Source organism: Rattus norvegicus, chromosome 12, assembly GCF_036323735.1.
Source record: "Rattus norvegicus strain BN/NHsdMcwi chromosome 12, GRCr8, whole genome shotgun sequence".
NCBI classification, from domain to species: Eukaryota; Metazoa; Chordata; class Mammalia; order Rodentia; family Muridae; genus Rattus; species Rattus norvegicus.
In genome coordinates, this window is record NC_086030.1 from 17,202,734 (window position 1) to 17,223,230 (window position 20,497).

Below are 20,497 nucleotides of genomic sequence, written 5' to 3' on the forward strand. Positions count from 1 at the left end.
TTGTTTCAGCTGTCTGAGTTTTGGGACAGTGTGAATCATCCATATCTTCCCCACCCACACACCACTCCCCACTCCCTGCACCCAATCACATTGCATACATAGTGTCTCCTCCAAAGTAAGGGGTCTGTAGGCCTGGAGACAGCTAGGTGATCTAGCTGATGTCGCCTTGGGTCCCAGCCAGGCTTAAGCCATCTCTCCCTGCTGAGATGACCCCTTACTCTAACCCACTTGCCACTGATCACAAAAGTAGGTGGTTAAACACTAATACTAAGCTGGGGGCCCAGGCTTTTCTCCCGACCCACAACCATTTACACTGTTGGGAAGCCAGCTTCCTTCTCCAGCCAGCGGCTGGTGTGCTGGGATGTGGCTCGCACAGGCCCCCGCGGGGTGTGAACAAACATGGCTGTGCCATACATCTTCAGCAGGGTTAGCAGCCACATCCATGTGCTCAGTGTGCACAAACCTCATCTTTTAAAACTGGTGTGTGTACTTGTGTGTATATCCGTTTGTGTGCGTGTTTCTCTCTGTGTATCTGTGTGTGTTTGTGTCTGCCTGTGTGTGCAGGTGCACAGGTACCACAGCATGTGTTGATGGAAGGGGACGACCTCAGATGTCAGCCCTCACCCCTCTTCCTTCAGACAGGCTCTTTCTTGTTTGCTGCCTGCTGTGTGCACCAGGCTGGGGGCCCTGACAGTCTCTGGTATTCCCTTTCTCTCCATCTCACTGGAGGAGCATGAGGACTACGGACAATGTGCTTCTGTAGCTGGCTTTATGTAGGCTCTGTAGATTGGAACTCAGGTCCGCATGCACACAGGGCAAGGGCTTTACCCACTAAGCTCTCTCTCTAGCCCAAGGTTCTCATATTTTTAGCAGGAAACAGAGATCCTTGGTACAAAGGAGTCCCAGTTGGCTGCAAACACGAAAGCAATCTTTGTGGAGGGCGCACAGGCCTGGACTGGCCCTAATACTAAGCCCTCTTGCTTCTCTATGTTGCACGCTCCTGGTTACCACAGGGAGCTGCAATGCATCTGCTGCATCTGTCCACCTGCTGCAGTGGCTGCATCTGTCCACCTGCTGCGGTGGCTACATCTGGCCACCTGCTGCAGTGGCTGCATGTCTCCACCTGCTGCAGTGGCTGCATCTGTCCACCTGCTGCAGTGGCTGCATCTGTCCACCTGCTGCAGTGGCTGCATCTCTCCACCTGCTGCTGTGGCTGCATCTCTCCACCTGCTGCTGTGGCTGCATCTGTCCATCTGCTGTGGCTCCATCTGTCCACCTGCTGCAGTGGCTGCATCTGTCCACCTGCTGCAGTGGCTGCATGTCTCCTGTGTGTGTGCTTGTATCCAGTTTGGATAGGCAGCCACAACTCAGTGATGCCCAAGATGCTGGAGAATGTGTATATTTAAGATCTCACTACATTTTCATTAATTTGTGTGCATGGACTGGGTGGTGAGGTATGCATGCGTGCCATGGTGTGCACGGGAAGATACAGAGGACAACTATGGGAGTTGGTTCTCTCCACCATGTACATCCTGGGACTTCAACTCAAGTCTGCAGGCTTGGCAGAGGAACCTGGAACCACCGAGTCGTCTTGCTGGCCCCCAAATCTGTTTTTTCAAGATTTGTTTGACTTATGTGTGTATGTGTGTGCTTGCATGAATTTGTGGGTGTCAGCCATATTCAGAAGCCCAGAGAGGCTAGAAGAGGTACGGGATCTGCAACTGATCATGTTACATGTGACTGCTATGTGGGTGCTGGGAACCAAACCCAGGTCCTTTGCAAGATCACAGGCACTCTTAGCCACTGAACCATCTCTCCAGTCTCCTGTCCCTAAATTTTTTTAAAGGACATTTAAAATGCATGGCTTCATCCAGACGAAATGCTTACAGCCCAGACCAGAGCTGAGGAGCTGCAGCTGGTGCAGACTCTGATTCCTGGGTTCACGCTTTCTTCCTTTGGTCACAAGCCCCATGCTGGGGAGCAGAGTAGGGGATCCCACATTCCTGCAGACATGACTGGAAGAATGCAAGCAGGAAGCCTTCTGCAGTAAGCCAGCATGATCCTGGTCGGACGACACAGTGAGGAGATAAATTCAGGGATACCTGCTGACACACGCGATTCAATTTTTCAGTTATACATTGGGCAGATTGCATAGACTAGGGGCTCACAGGGAGATGGGGTGTCACCACCATGGCATTCTGATCCTGGAGAGTGGGCTTAAGATCTAGAAATTCATAAAACCAAAAAAAAAAAAAAAAAGCACAAGCATAAGGAGACATTATCATCCTTGGTCTAAAAGCACAATGCTGACCCCTGTAACCCCAGTGCTGGTGTGTGTGTGTGTGTGTGTGTGTGTGTGTGTGTGTGTGTGTATCCCCGCCCTGGCTGCCTGTAACCCCAATGCTGGTGTGTGTGTGTGTATCCCTGCCCTGGTGTGTGTGTGTGCGTGCGTGTGTGCGTGTGTGTGTGTATGCTTGTATGTGTCTGGTGTGTGTGTGTATGACAGGAAGAACCCAATCTGTGCTAGCTGCATATGAGCTCTGGCTTCAGTGAAAGACCTTTGTCTCCCCCCCCCCAAAAAAAAGTGGTTTCCATTATACAATATGCAGCGTGACAGGCCTTGTAACTCTTGAGCCCTAATGAGGACACCTCCCTCCATCAAATTCCTCCCCTCGGGGCTCAGGAAACTATGCTGAAGAGGAGGCAGAAAGACTGTTAAGAGCCTGAGGGGGTGAATGACAGACACCTAAGACCGGCTTCCAGACACAACAGGACTGACATACACACATTAACTCACAGAGACTGTGACAGCATTACAGGGCCTGCACAGAGCCAAGCCAGACAAGGTCCCAGTACAGGAGGAAGTAGACTCCAGCTCCCATCCCCAACCAAGAAACCAGCTCCCACTAACAACCATTCGCAAAGATTAGTGTCTCCAAGGGAGCCTCGCTGGGTCCACAAACCACACTTACAGGTAGGCCCCAAGCCCAGCAGCAGATGGCTAACATGTTTTTGAGATCTCATAACTGCTGTGTTTGCGTGCCCTGCCCCCTTACTGGTCTTTTGCTTGTTTGTGTGTGTCTGTCTGTCTGCATTTTGTTTCCCCTGCTTTCTGAAAAGTCTCTTTTTTTCCCCTTTGTTTTTTATCTCCTTCCACCTTTTCTATTCGATTGCTTGTTTTCTTCAGAGAGATGTGAAATTGGAAGGGTGGGTGGTGGGCGGGAGGATCTGGGAAGAGATGAGGGAGGGAGGGGAAACATCAGAATAAACTGGACGAAAGCAACTTTTCATTCAAAACTAAAATTATTTTAAAATACAAGGTTGTGTGATGGGATGGATCGGGGGTAAGAGGACTTGTGCAGAACCTGAGAGCAATCCCTAGGGCAGAGCAGACTCAAAATCTGTCCTTACCTCCTTGGCACGCACGCACGCACGCACGCACGCACGCACGCACGCACGCACGCACGCACGCACGCACGCACGCACGCACTCCCCTCCCAAGGAGAGCATAAGAAATTTCACTTAGGTGGAGAGCAACTGAGGAAACCACTCTGCATCAACCTCCAGCCTCTATGCTACAGATGCACACACGTGCACACAAATGCACACCACATGCTAAAACCATGGTGTGTGTGTGCTTGTAGGTTGTCAAGCATTCGTATGAAAGATGATTACAACATACTAAAGGTAGCTTGCAGCCCAGGCCAGTCCTGTCCTCTAGAGTGGCTGAATAGCATGTGTGAGCCTTCCACACCTCCCCCCCCCCCCAGGTGACCTGACCAGAGTCGCCAGTACCATCTGAGCCGGCACTTAGCTTTGCCAGGTGTCCACCAAGAAGAGGGCAGTGTGTTTTCACAACCTTGCAACTCCAGGTCCAATGAGTCCGATGCTCTCTGACCTCTGTATGCAAAACATGTGCATGGTGCATTCACATGCATGCGGGCAAAACACTCACATAAAAGGCTAATTTTTTTAAACCACCAATGTTCCTGACTGAAGAGCAAGACAAACGCCACTGTCCCCTCTACCCATGCTACAGGAGAGCCCGCCCTCAGAGGGAACTTGGTGAGCACATCTGTCCAGGGCCAACTAGGGTGGGGAGTTTGGTCAGAACACAGCAGGTCTAGTGGCAACAAACACGTTTCCCCGAACATGAGGCCCACGTTGGCTTTAGTATCCCTGTGGCTTCGGTAGGAGCACCCCACGTAGCCATAGACCTCACCTGGAGCCTAAATTCAATTTTCCCTTAAGGAATTCAGCCACAAGGCAGAACCCAGAAGCAGAGTGAGAGGTGTGGGCGGGGCCAAAGGCGTGTGTGCGCAGCAAGACCGGTGCAGCGCCGCCATCTAGTGGCCATGCACTGTTAGTACCTGAAAAGCTCCTGAAGAACTAACTGCCCAGGACTCAGGAAAATCACAAAGGCTCAAGCAGGGCTTGAGCACCAGGAGACCTGGATGCTTCTGTGCAGGGCTACAGGAGCACATAAGAGCTCCCCCAAGTCCAGTCTTCCCATATCCTTAAATTTAGGAAGCAGCATAATTAGGCAAACACCACTTGCAGGTGGACCCAGAAGACATTGCACCCTCATGAATACACCTTGAGCTTTATTTAGATTAAAATGTCTCGTGTGACCAAGGCACAGCATGCGTTGAGAGTTAGTTCTTGCCTTCCATTTCGTCCTTCCACTGCTCTAGCAAGCCTTTGAGCTTTGATGCTGTCTCCACAGGTGCACACACACACCATGGTCTGTGGCTTCACACATGTGATCTAGGGGACAACCCTGTGTCATCAGGGCAAGGGCTTTTATGTGCTGAGAAGTCTTCCCAGCCCAATTTCTTCTGTAGCCTAGGCTGACCTTGAACTTCTGACCTTCCTGCCTCTACCTTCTGGGATTACAGTATGCATCACCATGTTACACTGGGGATTAAATGTAGGGCTTAGTGGCAAAGCTTCAGCTCCAGAGCATGTTATTTCTGTCACATCAAGAACACAGGAAGCAAACAGGAGACCCAGGGACCCCCCTCCACAGAGGGCAGTGTGGGAAGGGCAGCAGACCATGGTCAGGCTCCCTGGTGATCTCCCAGCCTGAGGAAGGCAGAGGTCTGGGCTGTACACAGCATTGGAAAGTTTACTTGGGGGCAGGTAAAATGGCTCTGTAAGTAAAGGCACTTGTCACTGAGTCAGGCAATCAGCCAGGACCCACATGGCTGAAGGAGAGAACTGATCACCGAAGTTGTCTCCTGATTTCCCCGTGTGCGCTGTGGTGTGTGCAAACACCTACACATAAATATTAAGTAATTCTTTCTTTTTTTTTTCTTTTTTCTTTTTAATTTTTTGAGACAGGGATTCTCTGTGTAACCCTGGCTGTCATGGAGCTCACTCTGTAAACCAGGCTGGCCTCAAACTCAGATCTGCCTGTCTCTGTTTCTCCTGAGTACTGGGATGAAAGGCATGTGCCCCCATTGCCCAGCATACATCATTTTTTACAGTTTATTTTTCCTACACTGCTCCCTGCCCCCAAGTTCAGAAATGAGTAACAGCAGAAGCAGACCAGGCCATTTGTGCTCGGCCTAGGAAGTTAACACTCAGTCACTTATCAGCTGTCAAGGCTGACTACAGCCAGCCACAGAGACAAGGAGGGATGACTCATACCCAGGGGCTGGTGACCCCAACCTCACAGCCATGTCCGCCTCCCTCCTGCTCCTCACGAGCTACCTGAGCCTGCAGCTGAGCTCTATTATCATCGACTGCCCAGGCTCTTCAGCTGAAGCCACTGTTTAGGTGGTGACTGTCCCTTCAACCTGGCAAGAGGCCAGCCTCCTTCTCCACCAGTCGGCTGACCGTACGCAGAGCCAGAGGCAGGGCCACGTTGGTGTCTTGGTGGTAGCGGGGCTGGCACACGCCCACGGTGGGTGTGAACACAAACTGGGCCACACTGGGCATCTTCAGTAGGGTTAGCAGCTCTGTAGCCCGGATCCGGATGGATTCTGTATCCTCCTCACTGTGCATAGAGCTGGTGGCTGGGTTCTGGGCCAGGGTCCGCATTTTTGACAGGAACAGTGACACCCTGGGCAAGAGAGGGTCTCAAGTCCTTAGCTGCTAAGAGTCAGTTCCCCCAAAGCACCCAAGAGCTGCCCTCCCTCCCCGCCGGGTTCCTCTCTGTGCTTCCTAGCTGGGTACCTTGGGATCAGGTCTTGGCTCCGGGAGGCTAGCTTGGTCAATGTGGTCATGAGTGCAGTGACCAGCTCTGGGGGACAGCAGGGCAAGTCGGCTGAGGGGCGGGACTGGGTGACTTCAAACAGCAGGGCTTCCAGGGCTTCAAAGAACTTGTTGATCTGCTCTGCTGTGCACCTCTTGTCGCAGGTCACCGACAGATACTCACCAATGGCCCACACCTAAGCCCAGAGCAGAGGGTCAGCAGGCATCAGGGCTTCCTGTTGGATGGTGGGAGGGCAGCGTGCACTTACCACACAGGTGAACATGCTGGCTCGGCTGCGGATGCTGCTCACGCTCCCCACGAACTCCAGAAGCTCTCGGGACAGTTCCACCACCAGTGATGGTTTCAGCTTACACAGCACCAGGAGCTGGGAGCTCAGCACCCTGTGAGGAGAGTGGGAACCCTGTGAGGCTGTGTACTTGGGGCAGGCCTGACCTCAGCCTACCCAACGGGAGCAGGAGAGCCAGGAGCACCTGGCTGAAGTCAGGAAGATAAAACTTGCCACCCATAGGGAACCTTTCACTCCATGGGGACATGATGGCCTGAATTCCAGGCTAGTTGATAGTGAGGAAGGAGGGATGCTGTGAGTTCTAGGATAGCCTGGGTTGGAGTGGAGCTACCATAAATGAAGAGTATAGGACCTGCCCAGAATCCTCCAGTGAGGGGCTGGGGGCGTGGCTCAGTGGTAGAGCCTCTGCCTAGAATCCCCCAGTGAGGGGGCTGGGGGCGTGGCTCAGTGGTAGAGCCCCTGCCTAGAATCCCCCAGTGAAGGGCCGGGGGCGTGGCTCAGTGGTAGAGCCCCTGCCTAGAATCCCCCAGTGAGGGGCTGGGGGCGTGACTCAGTGGTAGAGCCCCTGCCTAGAATCCCCCAGTGAGGGGGCTGGGGGCATGACTCAGTGGTAGAGCCCCTGCCTAGAATCCCCCAGTGAAGGGCTGGGGGCGTGGCTCAGTGGTAGAGCCCCTGCCTAGAATCCCCCAGTGAAGGGCTGGGGGCGTGACTCAGTGGTAGAGCCCCTGCCTAGAATCCCCCAGTGAGGGGGCTGGGGCGTGGCTCAGTGGTAGAGCCCCTGCCTAGAATCCCCCAGTGAGGGACTGGGGTGTGGCTCAGTGGTAGAGCCCCTGCCTAGAATCCCCCAGTGAGGGGCTGGGGTGTGGCTCAGTGGTAGAGCCCCTGCCTAGAATCCCCCAGTGAGGGACTGGGGTGTGGCTCAGTGGTAGAGCCCCTGCCTAGAATCCCCCAGTGAGGGGCTGGGGTGTGGCTCAGTGGTAGAGCCCCTGCCTAGAATCCCCCAGTGAGGGGGCTGGGGCGTGGCTCAGTGGTAGGAGCACTTGCCTAACATTCAGGTGGCCTTATCCTTAATCCCCAGCACGGGTATATATGTGTGTGAATAACCCCCCTAAAGCAGTGGTTCTTAACCTGTGGGTCACGTATCAGGTATCCTGTATGTCAGATATGTCACCATTCACAACAGTAGCAAAACTATAGTCATGAAGTAGCAATGAAATAATGTCATGGTTGGGGTCACGACTGAGACCCACCTCAGTGGACAGGACCATGTACAACAGAGACACGAGCCAATCTGAAAGGACACATCTTGGAGGAGGGAAGCCTCAAGAATGTTCTTAATGGAGGATGAAATGCAGGCTGGTGGAGGAACTGGCAGTCAGCAGTGAGCCCCCAGCCTGTGAGCAGGACGGGAAACACAGAGAGCTGGTCTGTGTGTGCCATGGGCACTGTGACCCTGCCAGGCTGTGAGCCTACCTGTGCACACGGGCCTCATACTGAGGGACTGGGTAGAGGGAGTCACTTCTCTCCAGGAGCAGCAGTGCCAGCTGGTTGATGAGGGGCCCGTCGGCAGTCTGCGATCAAGAACAGGAACTGGCTCAGTCTTGAGAAGCACGATGGGGTGGAGCTCCTCACTCCCTGGCTGCCTTCCCCAGCACCCGGGGCTGGGAGAGGACGCAGAGGCCCCGGCCTGGCTCCTGCCCTGCAGCTGCCTTTTAGAACCCCTGTTTTAGAACCTGTTGCAGGCTGTGGGGGCGCACACCTTTAACCCCAGCACTTGGGAGACGGACAGAGGGAGGCAGGTCTGAGTTTATGAGGCCAGTCTGATTCATGTGGTGAACTCCAGACTAGCAGGGTTATACAGAGAGGTGGTGTCTCAAAAACAAACAAACAAAAGTAAATTTAAAAAGCCTGTTCCCTGAGGCCAAGGCTCCGCCTTGTCTTGCTGAGTGACCCCAAATTGCCCATTCTGTTGCTAGACTACCTCAAGGGGTTCTGTGGGCTTCTAGTCATCTGACCTGTGGACATGCAGCCAGGAGGGAACCATTGGGCTGTGGTGGGGTGCTGGGACACACGCTGTCCTGGCTCTAGCTTATGCTGCCAGCCTCAAGTGCCCGCCCTGTCCTAAGGCTGACTGTGAACAGCCCTTTCCATGGAGAGTGCAGCAGGACAAACCTCCTGTGGGGTCCAGTCCCTCTTGACTATGTGACGTCTATGGAGGAGGGCACCTGGGTGGTGGGCTCACCTGGGTCACAGCTGAGAAGAAAGCCTGGAGCAAGACAGGAATTGCCTCCACACACTGGGCTACCCGGGCACAGCTGGCCATGGGCTTCAGCACCTGATGAAGTGGCGTCAGTCTGGGGACAAATGGGCCTACTGAGTGCTGGCCCACCCTCAGTTCCTTCCTGGAGGGATACTGTGGCTGGCTGCAGGAGGTCATGGTTCACTCACTCCTTGGGATTACATGCTCCTTGGGACTTGAGGAGACCAGAGATGTCAGGGGCTCCCAGGACAGCAGAGCCAGGGAAAGGCCAGCAAGGGCTGAATGAGAGGCCTGCCGAGGTCCTCCCACCCCCCAGAATATCCTAGGTATTAGTTTTCCCACTTGGATAGTGGACTGCTCACAGCTCTAAATGAGGGCTGGATCAATGAGTAGAGCCCTGAAGCCCCTCCCGCCCCCAATGCCCAGGGCAGTAGTGATGGGGACCATGGCTATCTCCTCGGGCTGAGAAGATACAGCCCAGTCTCTGGCATAGAACCCCACCTCTCGGTGGAGCCGCTGGCCTTGGTGCGAAGCAGGTGCCGGAAGAGTCCTTGGAACTGTGGGTCCTGGAAGGCCTCCAGGCAGCTAGGGACCCTGAGGGAGACATCCCAAAGCGGCCTTTCCGACGGGGTCTGTGTGGACCTAAGAGGACAGAAGCTAGGCTGGAACGAAACTCTTAGCACAAGTCGCCCATAGCCCTATTTGACTTGATGTCGGGGGCACTGGCTTTCGGGGATGGGGAACGACTCCGTACAGAACATGGGAGTCTCCCTTTGATGGACATGGCTGTGCTGAGGAGGCCAGGGACTCAGGGGCTATTCCAGATGGCAAATGGCCCAGAGATGTACTTCTGTGGGCTAAAGCCAGGGCTGGGGGATCGGGAGAACTAAGGAGCAGCACTAGTGCCCAGGTGCGTGGGAGGGGACAGGGCTGAGCAGGCCAGAGTGGGCTCACCTGAGCTGTAGGTCCAGGGCAGCAGTCAGACAGGGCAGGTCAAGCAGGGCATGCAACATCTCCACAGCAGTTCCAGCATCCACGAGAGCAGGGAGGAGTACCACAAACTCGGCTGTGAGCGGAGGGCTGTTCCAAGCCAGGAACTGCAGGGTACACAATGGCTCAGCAGGCGAGAGGATGCTAGGTGGCATGGCCTCATCCAGTGGCCTCCTACTGCCCACTCACAGCACAGACCCTGTGTAGACAGTGACACGCCTCCCCCTGTCCCCCACAACCTGTGATGAGGCTGTCTGCCTTTGGCGATGGTGTATGTTTTACTTACTATTGCTAATATGAGTGTGTGCACGCGTACACATCAGTGGACGCCAAAGGTTGTCTCTGTTTACCACGTGGGTCGCAGGGACACAACTCTGACTGCCAGGTCTAGCAGCAAGTGTCTTTACTAGCTAGAGTCACCTCTCTGGTCACATCTGCTATTTTGTTTCTTCTTTTGCAGTCAATTTTGTGCCAGCAATAAAGGTAGCCATTACTTGTTTTCTTTAGGAAAAGGAGTCTTGGGGTAGGGAGATGGCTCGGAGAGTAAGGTGACTGCTGACAGGCAGAAGGATCTGTAAAAGCACACGGTAGTGTGCACCCAAAACCCCAGTGCTGGGGAGGCAGAGATCGTACATTACTGGGCCTGGATGGCCATTCAGTCTAGGCACACCCGTGAGCTCCCAGTAAAGTCAGTTTCTGTTTCCAAAGAGGGGAGGAGGTGATTAATGTGATAAAAAACGAGGCTCTAAGTCCAAACCCCCAGAACCCACATAAAACTGCACTGGGTAGCACATGATCGAGACTCCAGTGCTCCTACTGCAAGGAGGCAGACAAGAGTCCCAGGAAGGCCACAGGCCAACTAGCCTGGCATATGCAGGTTAGCAAATAGAGAACCGGTCTCAACCAACAAGGTGAAAGGTAAAACCCAGCACCCAAGTTTGTGCTATCATCTCCACACACATACACCTAGACTCATGTACACGGAATACATGCATGCCCAGCAGACTGACAGACACACACACGCACACGCACACACAGCTAGTGGGTTGCATGAGGTGCCTATAGAGGTCAGAAGAGGGCGCTACATTCCTTGTGATTAGAGTTACAGACGGTTGTGTGATTCCCTATGCAGGTCCTCTGCAAGAGCAGCCAGTGTCCTTAACCACTGAGCCATCTCTCCAGCGACTAGGTTTTTCTTTTTGTTGTTTGCTGTTTTTGTTGTATAGCCTAAGTTCTTCTGTAGACCAGGCTGGTCTCAAACACTTCGAAATCCCCATGCTTCAGTCTCCTGAGCGCTGGCATTACAGCTGTGCACCACCACACCACATCTGGCTTTGTTTGCTTTTGGAGGCAGGGTGTCATGTAGCCCAGGATGGCCTGGTACTGCTATGTAACCAAAGCAGGCCTTGAACTCCTACTTCTGATCCTTGGCTCCACCTCCCTCGTGCTGAGATTATATGTGTGAAGCACCTGCTCTGGTTTCCAGGTGGCTGCCCGAGATAACTCTGGATGCCATGATACATGGGAACCCCTAGTCCCACGCCTCACCACACCCCAAACTGAAATCACTTAAGAGGGAACCCCTAACCCCACACCCAATGAAGCCCACACATGCCTTGAATAGATTTGGGAAGCTCAGCCGGAGAAGGCTGAGAAAGTGGGGGTCGAACAGAGCCAGGTTGTGCGTGCAGAAGTGTATGACCTCGAAGGCCAGAGTCGGGCTGTGGAAGCGCTCAGAAGGGAGACTGCCTAGCAGCTGCGCGTAGATGGCTTCTGCATCCATGGCGGCCGCCTCCCCTGAAAGACACCAGACACTACCATGCATTAGGACCTACAGCAGTAGATCTGCAGTGACTCAGAATAAGGATTCCTACTCTAGGCTAGAGCTCAGCCAGCCTGGCCGAGCCTCCAGGGCTGCATGAGTCTTCAGAGACGTTGCCACCTCCCTGAGGCCAGAGCACAAACCACAGGGGCACTGTCAGGAAGGTGGTAAGCCTCAACTTTTCACTTCCATGGGCCCATGATACATTAGAGTCCTGAGCTTGGCACAGAACTATAATCTCAGTTATTCTGGACGCTGAAGCAGAAGAATCATAAGTTCAAGAACAGCCTGGGCAACACTGTGAGAACCCATTCCAAAATAAAGGGAGGCTGGGTGTACTGGCTGGTTTGTGTGTCAAACTTGACACAAGCTAGAGTCATCAGAGGAAGGAGCCTTAATGGAGAAAATGCCTCCATGAGACCCAGCTGTAAGGGATTTCCTCATTAGTGATGAATGAGGGAGGGCCCAGCCCACGGTGGGTCCTGGGTTCTCTAAGAAGGCAGACTGAACAAGCCACGGATAACCAGCCAGTAAGCAGCACCTTTCCATGGCCTCTGCATCAGCTCCGGCCTCCAGGTTCCAGCCCTGCTTAAGTTCCTGCCCTGACTTCCTCCAATGATGGACTATGATCTGGAAGTGTAAGCCAAATAAACCCTTTCCTCCCCAACTTGCTGTTTTGGTCATGGTGTTTCATTACAACAACAGACACACTAAGACACTGGGTGTGGTGGCACACTCTTAACCCCAGTACTTGGGAGACAAGGCAGATGGGTCTCCATGAGTTCTAGGTCACCCAAAGTTACACAGGAGAAAAACCAAAACAACTAACCAACCAAGTAACAATAAAACAAAGCAATCAAAATAGAAAGAGTGCTGGGAATAAAACTCAGTGGTAGAGCCCCTGCCTAGAATCTCACAGTGAGGGGCTGGGGCGTGGCTCAGTGGTAGAGCCCCTGCCTAGAATCCCACAGTGAGGGGCTGGGGCGTGGCTCAGTGGTAGAGCCCCTGCCTAGAATCCCCCAGTGAGGGGCTGGGGCGTGGCTCAGTGGTAGAGCCCCTGCCTAGAATCCCCCAGTGAGGGGCTGGGGCGTGGCTCAGTGGTAGAGCCCCTGCCTAGAATCCCCCAGTGAGGGGCTGGGGGCGTGGCTCAGTGGTAGAGCACCTGCCTAGAATCCCCCAGTGAGGGGCTGGGGCGTGGCTCAGTGGTAGAGCCCCTGCCTAGAATCCCCCAGTGAGGGGCTGGGGCGTGGCTCAGTGGTAGAGCCCCTGCCTAGAATCCCCCAGTGAGGGGCTGGGTGTGGCTCAGCAGACACACTTGTCTAGTATGAGAAGGATCTGGGTTCCATACCCAGCACTACCAATAAATAAAACAAAACAAAAACATCAATGTGATAGCCTCTAAGTGTGGAAGACCCTGGTCTTTGTGGTCTGTTTCCCATGCACCCAGACTCACCGTGGTTCAAGAAGAACTGGGCAAGAGGCACCAGAGCCCGCTCGCTGCCAGGGTCTTCGCCCAGCCTCCTGTGCAGTGGCTTCAGGCAGGAGAGGGTACGATAAAGGAAGGAGGGGTCCTGCCGGCACAGCACATCTAGCACCAACACAGCTTCCACCAGGCACTGCGGGGATACTGCGCTCTGTCATGGGTCCAGGCAGCACCCGCCCCAGCTACCCTACAGCCTACTTACGGCTTTCTGTAGGTCCGAGTCCCCCTTCCTCAGCGCTCCTGGAACAGAGAGAGCCAGCTGTCTCTAAAGAGCCCCACGGGCGTAAGGCTGCGGCCGTGGGCAGTCGTGTGACAAGAGTCCACCCTGGATGGCAGTGTGGGATGGGGCCCTTTGTTGGCAGCCTGGGGACTCACTCCGGTTACTCTGCTCCAACAGGCGCTGGCAGTATTCAAAGGCCACCTCCCTCAGCCGCTCCCGAGGGGGCAGCAGTCGGCTCGCAGTGGAGGCCGCGGAGAGCACAGACAGCATAGAGCCCTCCAGCTCTGACTTGTCATCTGTAGGAGAAAAGGACACCTTGATGCCCCTGGGTGGACGGGCAGACTGGCAGAGGACATGCTCTGGCAGCCCCCCAGTGTTCAAGGTCAGAGGTATGAGGCTGCTGTCACTCAGTGCCAGGTGCACACATCTGTCTGGGCTGCTGATTGGTTTTTCTGTTTCGTTTTTAGTGTATTAAAACAAGTCTTAGGGTTGGGGATTTAGCTCAGTGGTAGAGCGCCTGCCTAGCAAGCGCAAGGCCCTGGGTTCGGTACCCACCTCCGAAAAAAAAGAAAAAAAAACAAAAACAAAAACAAGTCTTGGGCTGGAGAGATGGCTCAGTAGTTAAGAGCACTGACTGCTCTTCCAGAGGTCCTGAGTTCAAGTACCAGCAACCACATGGTGGCTCACAACCATCTGTAATGAGATCTAATGCCCTCTTCTGGTGTGTCTGAAGAGAGCAATGGTGTACTCATATACATAAATAAATAATTCTTTTTTTTTTTTTTTTATTCTTTTTTTCGGAGCTGGGGACTGAACCCAGGGCCTTGCGCTTGCTAGGCAGGCGCTCTACCACTGAGCCAAATCCCCAACTCCGATAAATAATTCTTAAAAGCAAAACAAAACAAGGTCTTGTGGTATAGCTGAGGCTGATCTCAAACTTATAATTCTCCTGCCTCAGGGTCCAAAGTTGTTGGCATGATAGGTATCACTACCCTTTGTGTTGTTTTCTGTTGTTTCGGAGACAGAGTCGCAACACAGGTTCCACACTATGTAGTTGAGACTGATTTTGAACCCTTGATCCTCCTGCCTTCACCTCTCAAGTGCTGGGTTCGTAGGTACACACCACCATGAGCCGCTCGGTCTGATTCTATACTCCAAGTCTGCAGATGGAGTGGATCAGATGGGCCTGGGGTACTGCCCTGGAGGACCCGCCTGGCTCTCTGGGAACACTGCAGCACCTTGTGGAGACACTGGTACGCCTACAAATGGCACTGGTTCTTCCTGGGGTCAGCGGGCCCTGTTGCTGGCCTCCAAACCATCGCACACCTTGCTCGGCCTACAGACACCTGTGGTGTCCATCTAGGCTACACTGTAGGGCACAGTGCCTCCCGCCCACCGTCTCTGCCTGTCCCCAAGCCACAGTGTACTTGTGCTCCCTACCCCTCAGTGTCCTGTCCCATCCCAGGTGCACCTGCATCTGGGCTGCCAGGGTCCTCGGGGCCGCTGTGCAGCAACCATTTCCTCAGCATGGAGAAGGCCTGCATGTTCACCCACTGGTCCTCTGTGAAGTGCTGGCCCGTGGAGAGTACCGTGAAGAAGTCAGAAGCCACTGCTCCATCCACCTCGGTGATGGGACCTGGCTGTGGGAGGAAGCACAGGGCTGGGGACGAGTCGTTGGGCCCATAAACTACTCAGGAGAACAGAAGTCATGTGAGGCTGTGAGCTCCAGCATGGCCCAGAAGCCTGCAGCCCCCACCCTCTCCCAAGGTTGTACACAAGATGCACCTGCACCCGAGATCCAGGCCGGCCTACCCCAACACCTAGAGACATGATTCCGACTCCAGTGCAGACGTGTGTCATGCGCTGAGCAGGAGCCACACAAGCTAGGTATGGCTGGACGCAAAGTGTACCGCCACCCCAATCCCAGGACCTGTCCACTCTGAGGTGAGGACAGCAAGAAGAGGTCTCATTGGAACCAAGAGGAAGGACATACAGCATCCACAGGACCCTGCCTGGTAGAATGGCTACGTGTGGTACCCACATGTGGGACAGAGGGAGCTCTATCAGAAGTGACATAGTCTCTCGTACATCGGTCCGTCCTTGGATTTGTTATGTAGCTGAAGATGACTCTGAAATCCTGATTCTCTTGCTCCAGGTGTGGACCAGCATTACAGATGCACACGACCATTAGAGGGGTGCACCACTGCGCTCAGTCTACGCAGTGCTGGGGCTTGAGTCAAGGGCCTCATGCGTGCTAGCCAAGGGCTAGCCACATACCCAGCTGTGACAGAGCTTCTGTGATTTCAACTCCCCGGGGTCCTGAGGCAGTGGGGACTCACCTGCCGGGTCCTGGGCGTAGAAAAGAAGCCCCCTGAATACGGAAGCCCTTGCTGGATGCTGGCGTAGCGGAGCCAGTCTACCAGCCTTTTGCTGAGCAGGTTGGTCTGGTCTGTGGGAAGGGAAGGGGTACAGTTCGGGGAAGTTAGACTCCCAGACTCCCAGGCTGTGCTGAGTTTGTTCAAGAGAAATTGGTGCTCAAGAGAACCCAACACTGTGGGTCAAACCTTATGGTAAGCTCAACCCTCCCTCCACCACACCCTATACTACAGTCGCAGTGGGAAAGGAGCCAAGAAGGATTTCTTGGAAAGAAGCATCCAGTACCTTCCACGAGGATGCCTGGGGCAAGGCCAATGACCTTGGACAGGACGGGGAGGAGGGGCCTGACACTGGGCCCCTCAGGCTGCCGGTTCTCCAGGATCTTGAAGATGCGTTGGCTCACTTGTCTGATTTCTCCGTTCCTGTCTCCCTTCAAAGCAGGACAGGGAGCTGAGGACATGGCTCAGCTGATAAAGCGAGTGCCTTACCAGCTCACGGACCTGAGTTCAAGCCCAGAGAACGTCTGGAAAGTACACTGTAGCCTCTCTCCAAGTTCGGAGACCTTACGTTCAGGAATATCAGAAGGGCAGCCCAGGCTCTAAAGTCGGTTTTAGCTACCAACAGAGACCTAGTGTATGTGTGTGTGCACATTCGAGTATGTGTGTTCGTGTGCATGAGACGGGAGAGGGCAGGGGGCTATGCACACTTGAGATAATCATTAGACCATTCAAGGGAATGGGCACCGAGCTGACGGTACATGGAGGGACACAAACCAGCTTGCTGTGTTCCTAAGACCCCAAGAACCACCAGAAACAGACTCCACTCACCCCTTTCCTACCCTACCCCCCCCCCCAATGGTGGCAACTGCATTACCTGGGCCAAGAGCACAGAGGCCACAAGGCTAAGCTGCCGGGTGTTTTGGGTGTGATCACAGGACAGGGTCAGGTCATTAAAAGGCGACATCTCTCTCAAGATAGCAGCACAAAGGACCTGCAGCTGCTCAGGGCTTGTGGGCAAGCAGAGAGTGGTCTGCAACAGGTCCACACACGCTTTCTCCAGCCTGGAAGGTGAGACCTACGTCCAGTACACTGGCATCCCAGGGAAGCTGGCTGGCAGATGCACAGGGACCCAAAGCGGGGCTGCCCACTCACCTCCGGGGATACTTGGTGGATGAGACTATGAGGAAGAGTCTCTGTAAGGCATCCACAGTGGCCGGCCCTGGGGCTTCCTGCAGCAGCTTAGTGACCCTGGAGCAGAAGCGCTGCAACTCCTCATCCTGGATCTCCCTGAGGAAGGAAGGGGAACCACAGTGCTGCTAATCCACATCCCCAGCTGGGGACTGTCCCTATGCAGCACAGAGAAAGCGGGGAGCAGCACCCAGGCTCACAGTGCCTGGGGGTGGATTGATAGGAACTGGGGTACAGACAGGTTCCTCCTCTGGAACCGAGATGCGGCATTCCCAGTTTCCTGGTGATACCCCTTAATGGTGAGGCATACAGCTTTGCTCTGTTGCTCCCGTGATAAAAAGAAAACTCTGGGGGGTTGGGGATTTAGCTCAGTAGAGTGGGTTCGGTCCCCAGCTCCGAAAAAAAGAAAAAAGAAAAAAAAAAAAAAACTCTGTTTTAAGGTTTCTATTCTTCTTTGAGATGGGGCCTCGCTTTGTAGCCCAGGTTAGCCTGGAGCTTGCAGCAATTCTCCTGCCTTGGCTTCCATCCACCAGTAAAAGGTTTTATGAACCTTTCAAAAGAATATTTAGTTCAAGTTGCCTCTCTTCCTCTCCTAGAGAGTCTTGCTATGTAGGCCAGGTTGGCTAGCCTTCAACTTACTATATAGCCCAGACTCAAACTTTTAATCCCCATTCCTTGTGCGCTCCCAAGGTGTGTGGGTGCTCACAACCATGCCTGGCTCCCCCTCCCCCAGGGCCTTGCACACAATAAGAGCTCCATTGCTAGCACTCACGCCTGTTGAAAGCTGTCTTTCAACCCAGCTTCAGGGAGCCTTGTGAGAAGGGCAGTGTAAAGCTTCTGTACTGAAGAGATCACAGCAGAGTGTAAAGTGAGCCTGATACAACACTGGCCTAATGCAGATACTCTGGGACTGAACCAGGCTTCAGTGTGGAAATGGGTTTCCTTGCTTTTATTCCAAGCTTAACAGCAAGGAAAAGAGGGGGAAAGAGCGCCTGCCTACATGCTTGTGGCCCCAGGTTCCAACCCCACCACCACAACGAAAAGGCCCGAAATGATGAAGGAATTGCCCGGTGTGGTGGCAAGGACCTATAATGCCAGCACTTAGGAGGCAGAGGCAGATGGATCTCTGTGAGTCTGAGGTCAGCTTGGCCTACATAATTATAGGGGCCACACAGTAAGATTCTGTCTCAGCCAATGTGGATGGATGGATGGATGGATGGATGGATGGATGGATGGATCAGTTGCCTGTGGGCGCTGAGAAGGAGAGGTCTCCTGACAGGGCTGACAGTCTGCAGACTGCCCACATTTTGGACCTGCCTGTCAGATGCTTGAACTTGGCCCCTAGGAATTGGAAGACTGACAGGTAGACTCTCTCCATAGCTACTGCATGTCCTAGAAGTCTGTGAAGGCCGCAGGACGTTCTCCAATAGCTTCCCACCACCCCAGCTGGCTGTTTCCTACATCCTCCACCCAGGGTCATATTAAGGAACCTACAGAACAAACTGGCCCAGGGTTGTGCCCAATGGGGGCAGAGTGATAAACCACATACGCTATGAGATAGGATGACACTGTTTTTGTGTTGGCATGAAGAAGTCCCCATGGAACACATATCTTTAAAATGAGAACTATCCACCCATTACTGAAGGCAAGGAGGGCTGTGGGTGGACTGTGTGGCTGGGTCACCATTTTCTTCATAGATCTTAAGAGAACTGTCTTTATTTATTTATTACTTTATGTATGCGCATGTTGGGGTGCTCAAGTGGAGATCAGAAGACGACAACTTACTGGACTTGATTTTTCCTTCCTCCACGAGGGCCCCTGGGGTCGAATCGAGGGAGTCAGCCTTGGCAGCAAGCGCATTTACCTATTAAGCCCCTCTGTCTTCGGAGTTCTGTCTCCGAGTTCGCAGACCCCAGACTTGCTCTAGCTCCCAGAGATCCCAGAGACCTTATCCATTCTAATCTTTCCCCACGAGCGGCCCAGCTGAGTCCAGATTTGTCCCTTTGCATTTTAAGTTTACCAAATGCATCAGGTCTGGGTTTCTGCTAGTCGTTTCCTTCGTTTAATTACATACCACTGGACTAGCTAGTTGGGAAGGAAGGCGCAACCTAGACGCTGAGCGCCAGGACCAGCACTGGCATGGCCCCAGACACAATGGGAGGATTCCTTGGCTGGGTCCTGTGCCTCACACTCCACGAAGGCCGCCCTGAGCCCAGGACTCGGCGCCACACCGGGCCTGAGCTACGCAGCGGGACCACCGCCTCCCCGCTCCTCCCCAGCTTCGTCTCACGCCCCGTGGCCCCGTCCCCAGATCCGCAGACCTGGCCTGGTGCAGCAGACTCTCCGCGCCCGCCGAGAACATGCCGCCACAGCCCCAAGCCCACCGGCGACCGAAATGTTGTCGCGGGCTTCCGGGGTCGTGTCACGTGACATGTCACGTGACCGGGCTGTGTTTCCCTTCCTCTTTCGTCCCACCTCCTTCCCACGTCCTAGCTGCATCACGTGGGAGAATCTGGAGCGTTAGCTGCCGGCTTCCTGTACCACACCACGTGGGCGAACCCCCCACTAGGGACAGACCAACTTCCGGTCCTGCGGCTGGAAGCCTCGGCCAAAACGTACAGCCCATCTGCCGGGCTTTTATCCACGTCAGCAAGCAGCTGGGAGCCATGGGACCGTGGTCCTGATCCTTGGAGCCCAGAGCTCTCGGCCCCGGAACAGTTTCCTTTGACCCCGGAACTGCTAGTGGTAGACTCTAGACCTGGAGAGACTAGGCACATAGTTTAGCAGTAGGGTGCCTACCTAGATTTACCCCACTGAGGGGATGGGGGCGTGACTTGGTGGTGGAGAACATCCTTAGCAAAAGCTGTGTGACAGACACATTTTGTAAACTCTGTTAGGCGCTCTACTGCAAAAGTAACTAGGGGGTTGGGGATTTAGCTCAGTGGTAGAGTGCTTGCCTAGCAAGCGCAAGGCCCTGGGTTCGGTCCCCAGCTCCAAAAAAAAAAAAAGAAAAAAAAAAAAGAAAAAGCTAAACTCAATAATATAAGGATTTGTAATGGAGGAGGCGGGCGAATCTCCTGAGGCTAGAGGACCAGCTAGCCTGGCTTATGTAATGGTTAACAGATTCTGGCTCCAACAAGGTGCAAGTAATGGTGAGGGTGGGCACCTGAATGGTTGTCCTCTGATATGCTCACATCTCCTGTGGCCGGTGCATGCCTCTGCCTCTACATGTGAACACACATCACCTGAGGAACAGCAGCTGACATTGTCCTCCAGAGGTGCACACCCAGGAACATGGACACAGAAAAAGGGAGAAGTCAGTTGTTTCTCACCTGGCTGAGTGTCAGGATGTTTGCCAGGGCCACTGAGGCAGCCACGGGGTGGTGGTTTGGATAAGAATGGCTCCCATGGGTTCGTATACTTGAATGCTTTGACCCCAGTTGGTGGAACTGTTTGGAAAGGGTCAGGAGGTGTGGCCAGCAGTCCAGTGCCCACAGCATTCCGGTTAGCAACTGTCCTGTAGCTGCTGTCTCAGTAGGTAAACTCTCGGCTGCTGCGCCAACCCCATTGCCTGCTGGTCTGCTGCCACAGTCCCTGCAAGGATGCTCACAGACTCTATCCCTCTGGAACTGTGAGCTGCCACCAACCGGCAA

General features: G+C 54.0%; 1 protein-coding gene across 4 annotated transcripts; it reads right to left on the bottom strand.

Moving 5' to 3' along the window:
- Positions 1–4,581: 4,581 nt before the first annotated feature.
- Ap5z1 (adaptor related protein complex 5 subunit zeta 1) lies at positions 4,582–20,242 on the bottom strand. Of its 4 annotated transcripts, none has more exons than NM_001037220.5 (17): positions 19,166–19,258; positions 16,809–16,943; positions 16,531–16,717; positions 15,943–16,087; positions 15,621–15,730; positions 14,753–14,921; positions 13,437–13,577; positions 13,264–13,301; positions 13,032–13,194; positions 11,372–11,553; positions 9,721–9,863; positions 9,268–9,408; positions 8,749–8,860; positions 7,980–8,077; positions 6,468–6,600; positions 6,181–6,395; positions 4,582–6,067 (listed from the first exon to the last, which is right to left on the bottom strand). In NM_001037220.5, the coding sequence occupies exons 1-17, from the start codon at positions 19,204–19,206 to the stop codon at positions 5,797–5,799; spliced, it is 2,424 nt and encodes an 807-aa protein (NP_001032297.5). In that variant the 5' UTR covers positions 19,207–19,258; the 3' UTR covers positions 4,582–5,796. The 4 variants fall into 4 exon arrangements, 3 of the variants coding, with proteins under 3 accessions (NP_001032297.5, XP_038945648.1, XP_038945647.1); XM_039089720.2 differs by lacking the exon at positions 19,166–19,258 and adding an exon at positions 18,630–18,636 and having other exon boundaries at positions 4,588–6,067; XM_039089719.2 differs by lacking the exon at positions 19,166–19,258 and having other exon boundaries at positions 4,588–6,067; positions 16,531–16,731.
- Between the last annotated feature and the right edge of the window lie 255 nt (positions 20,243–20,497).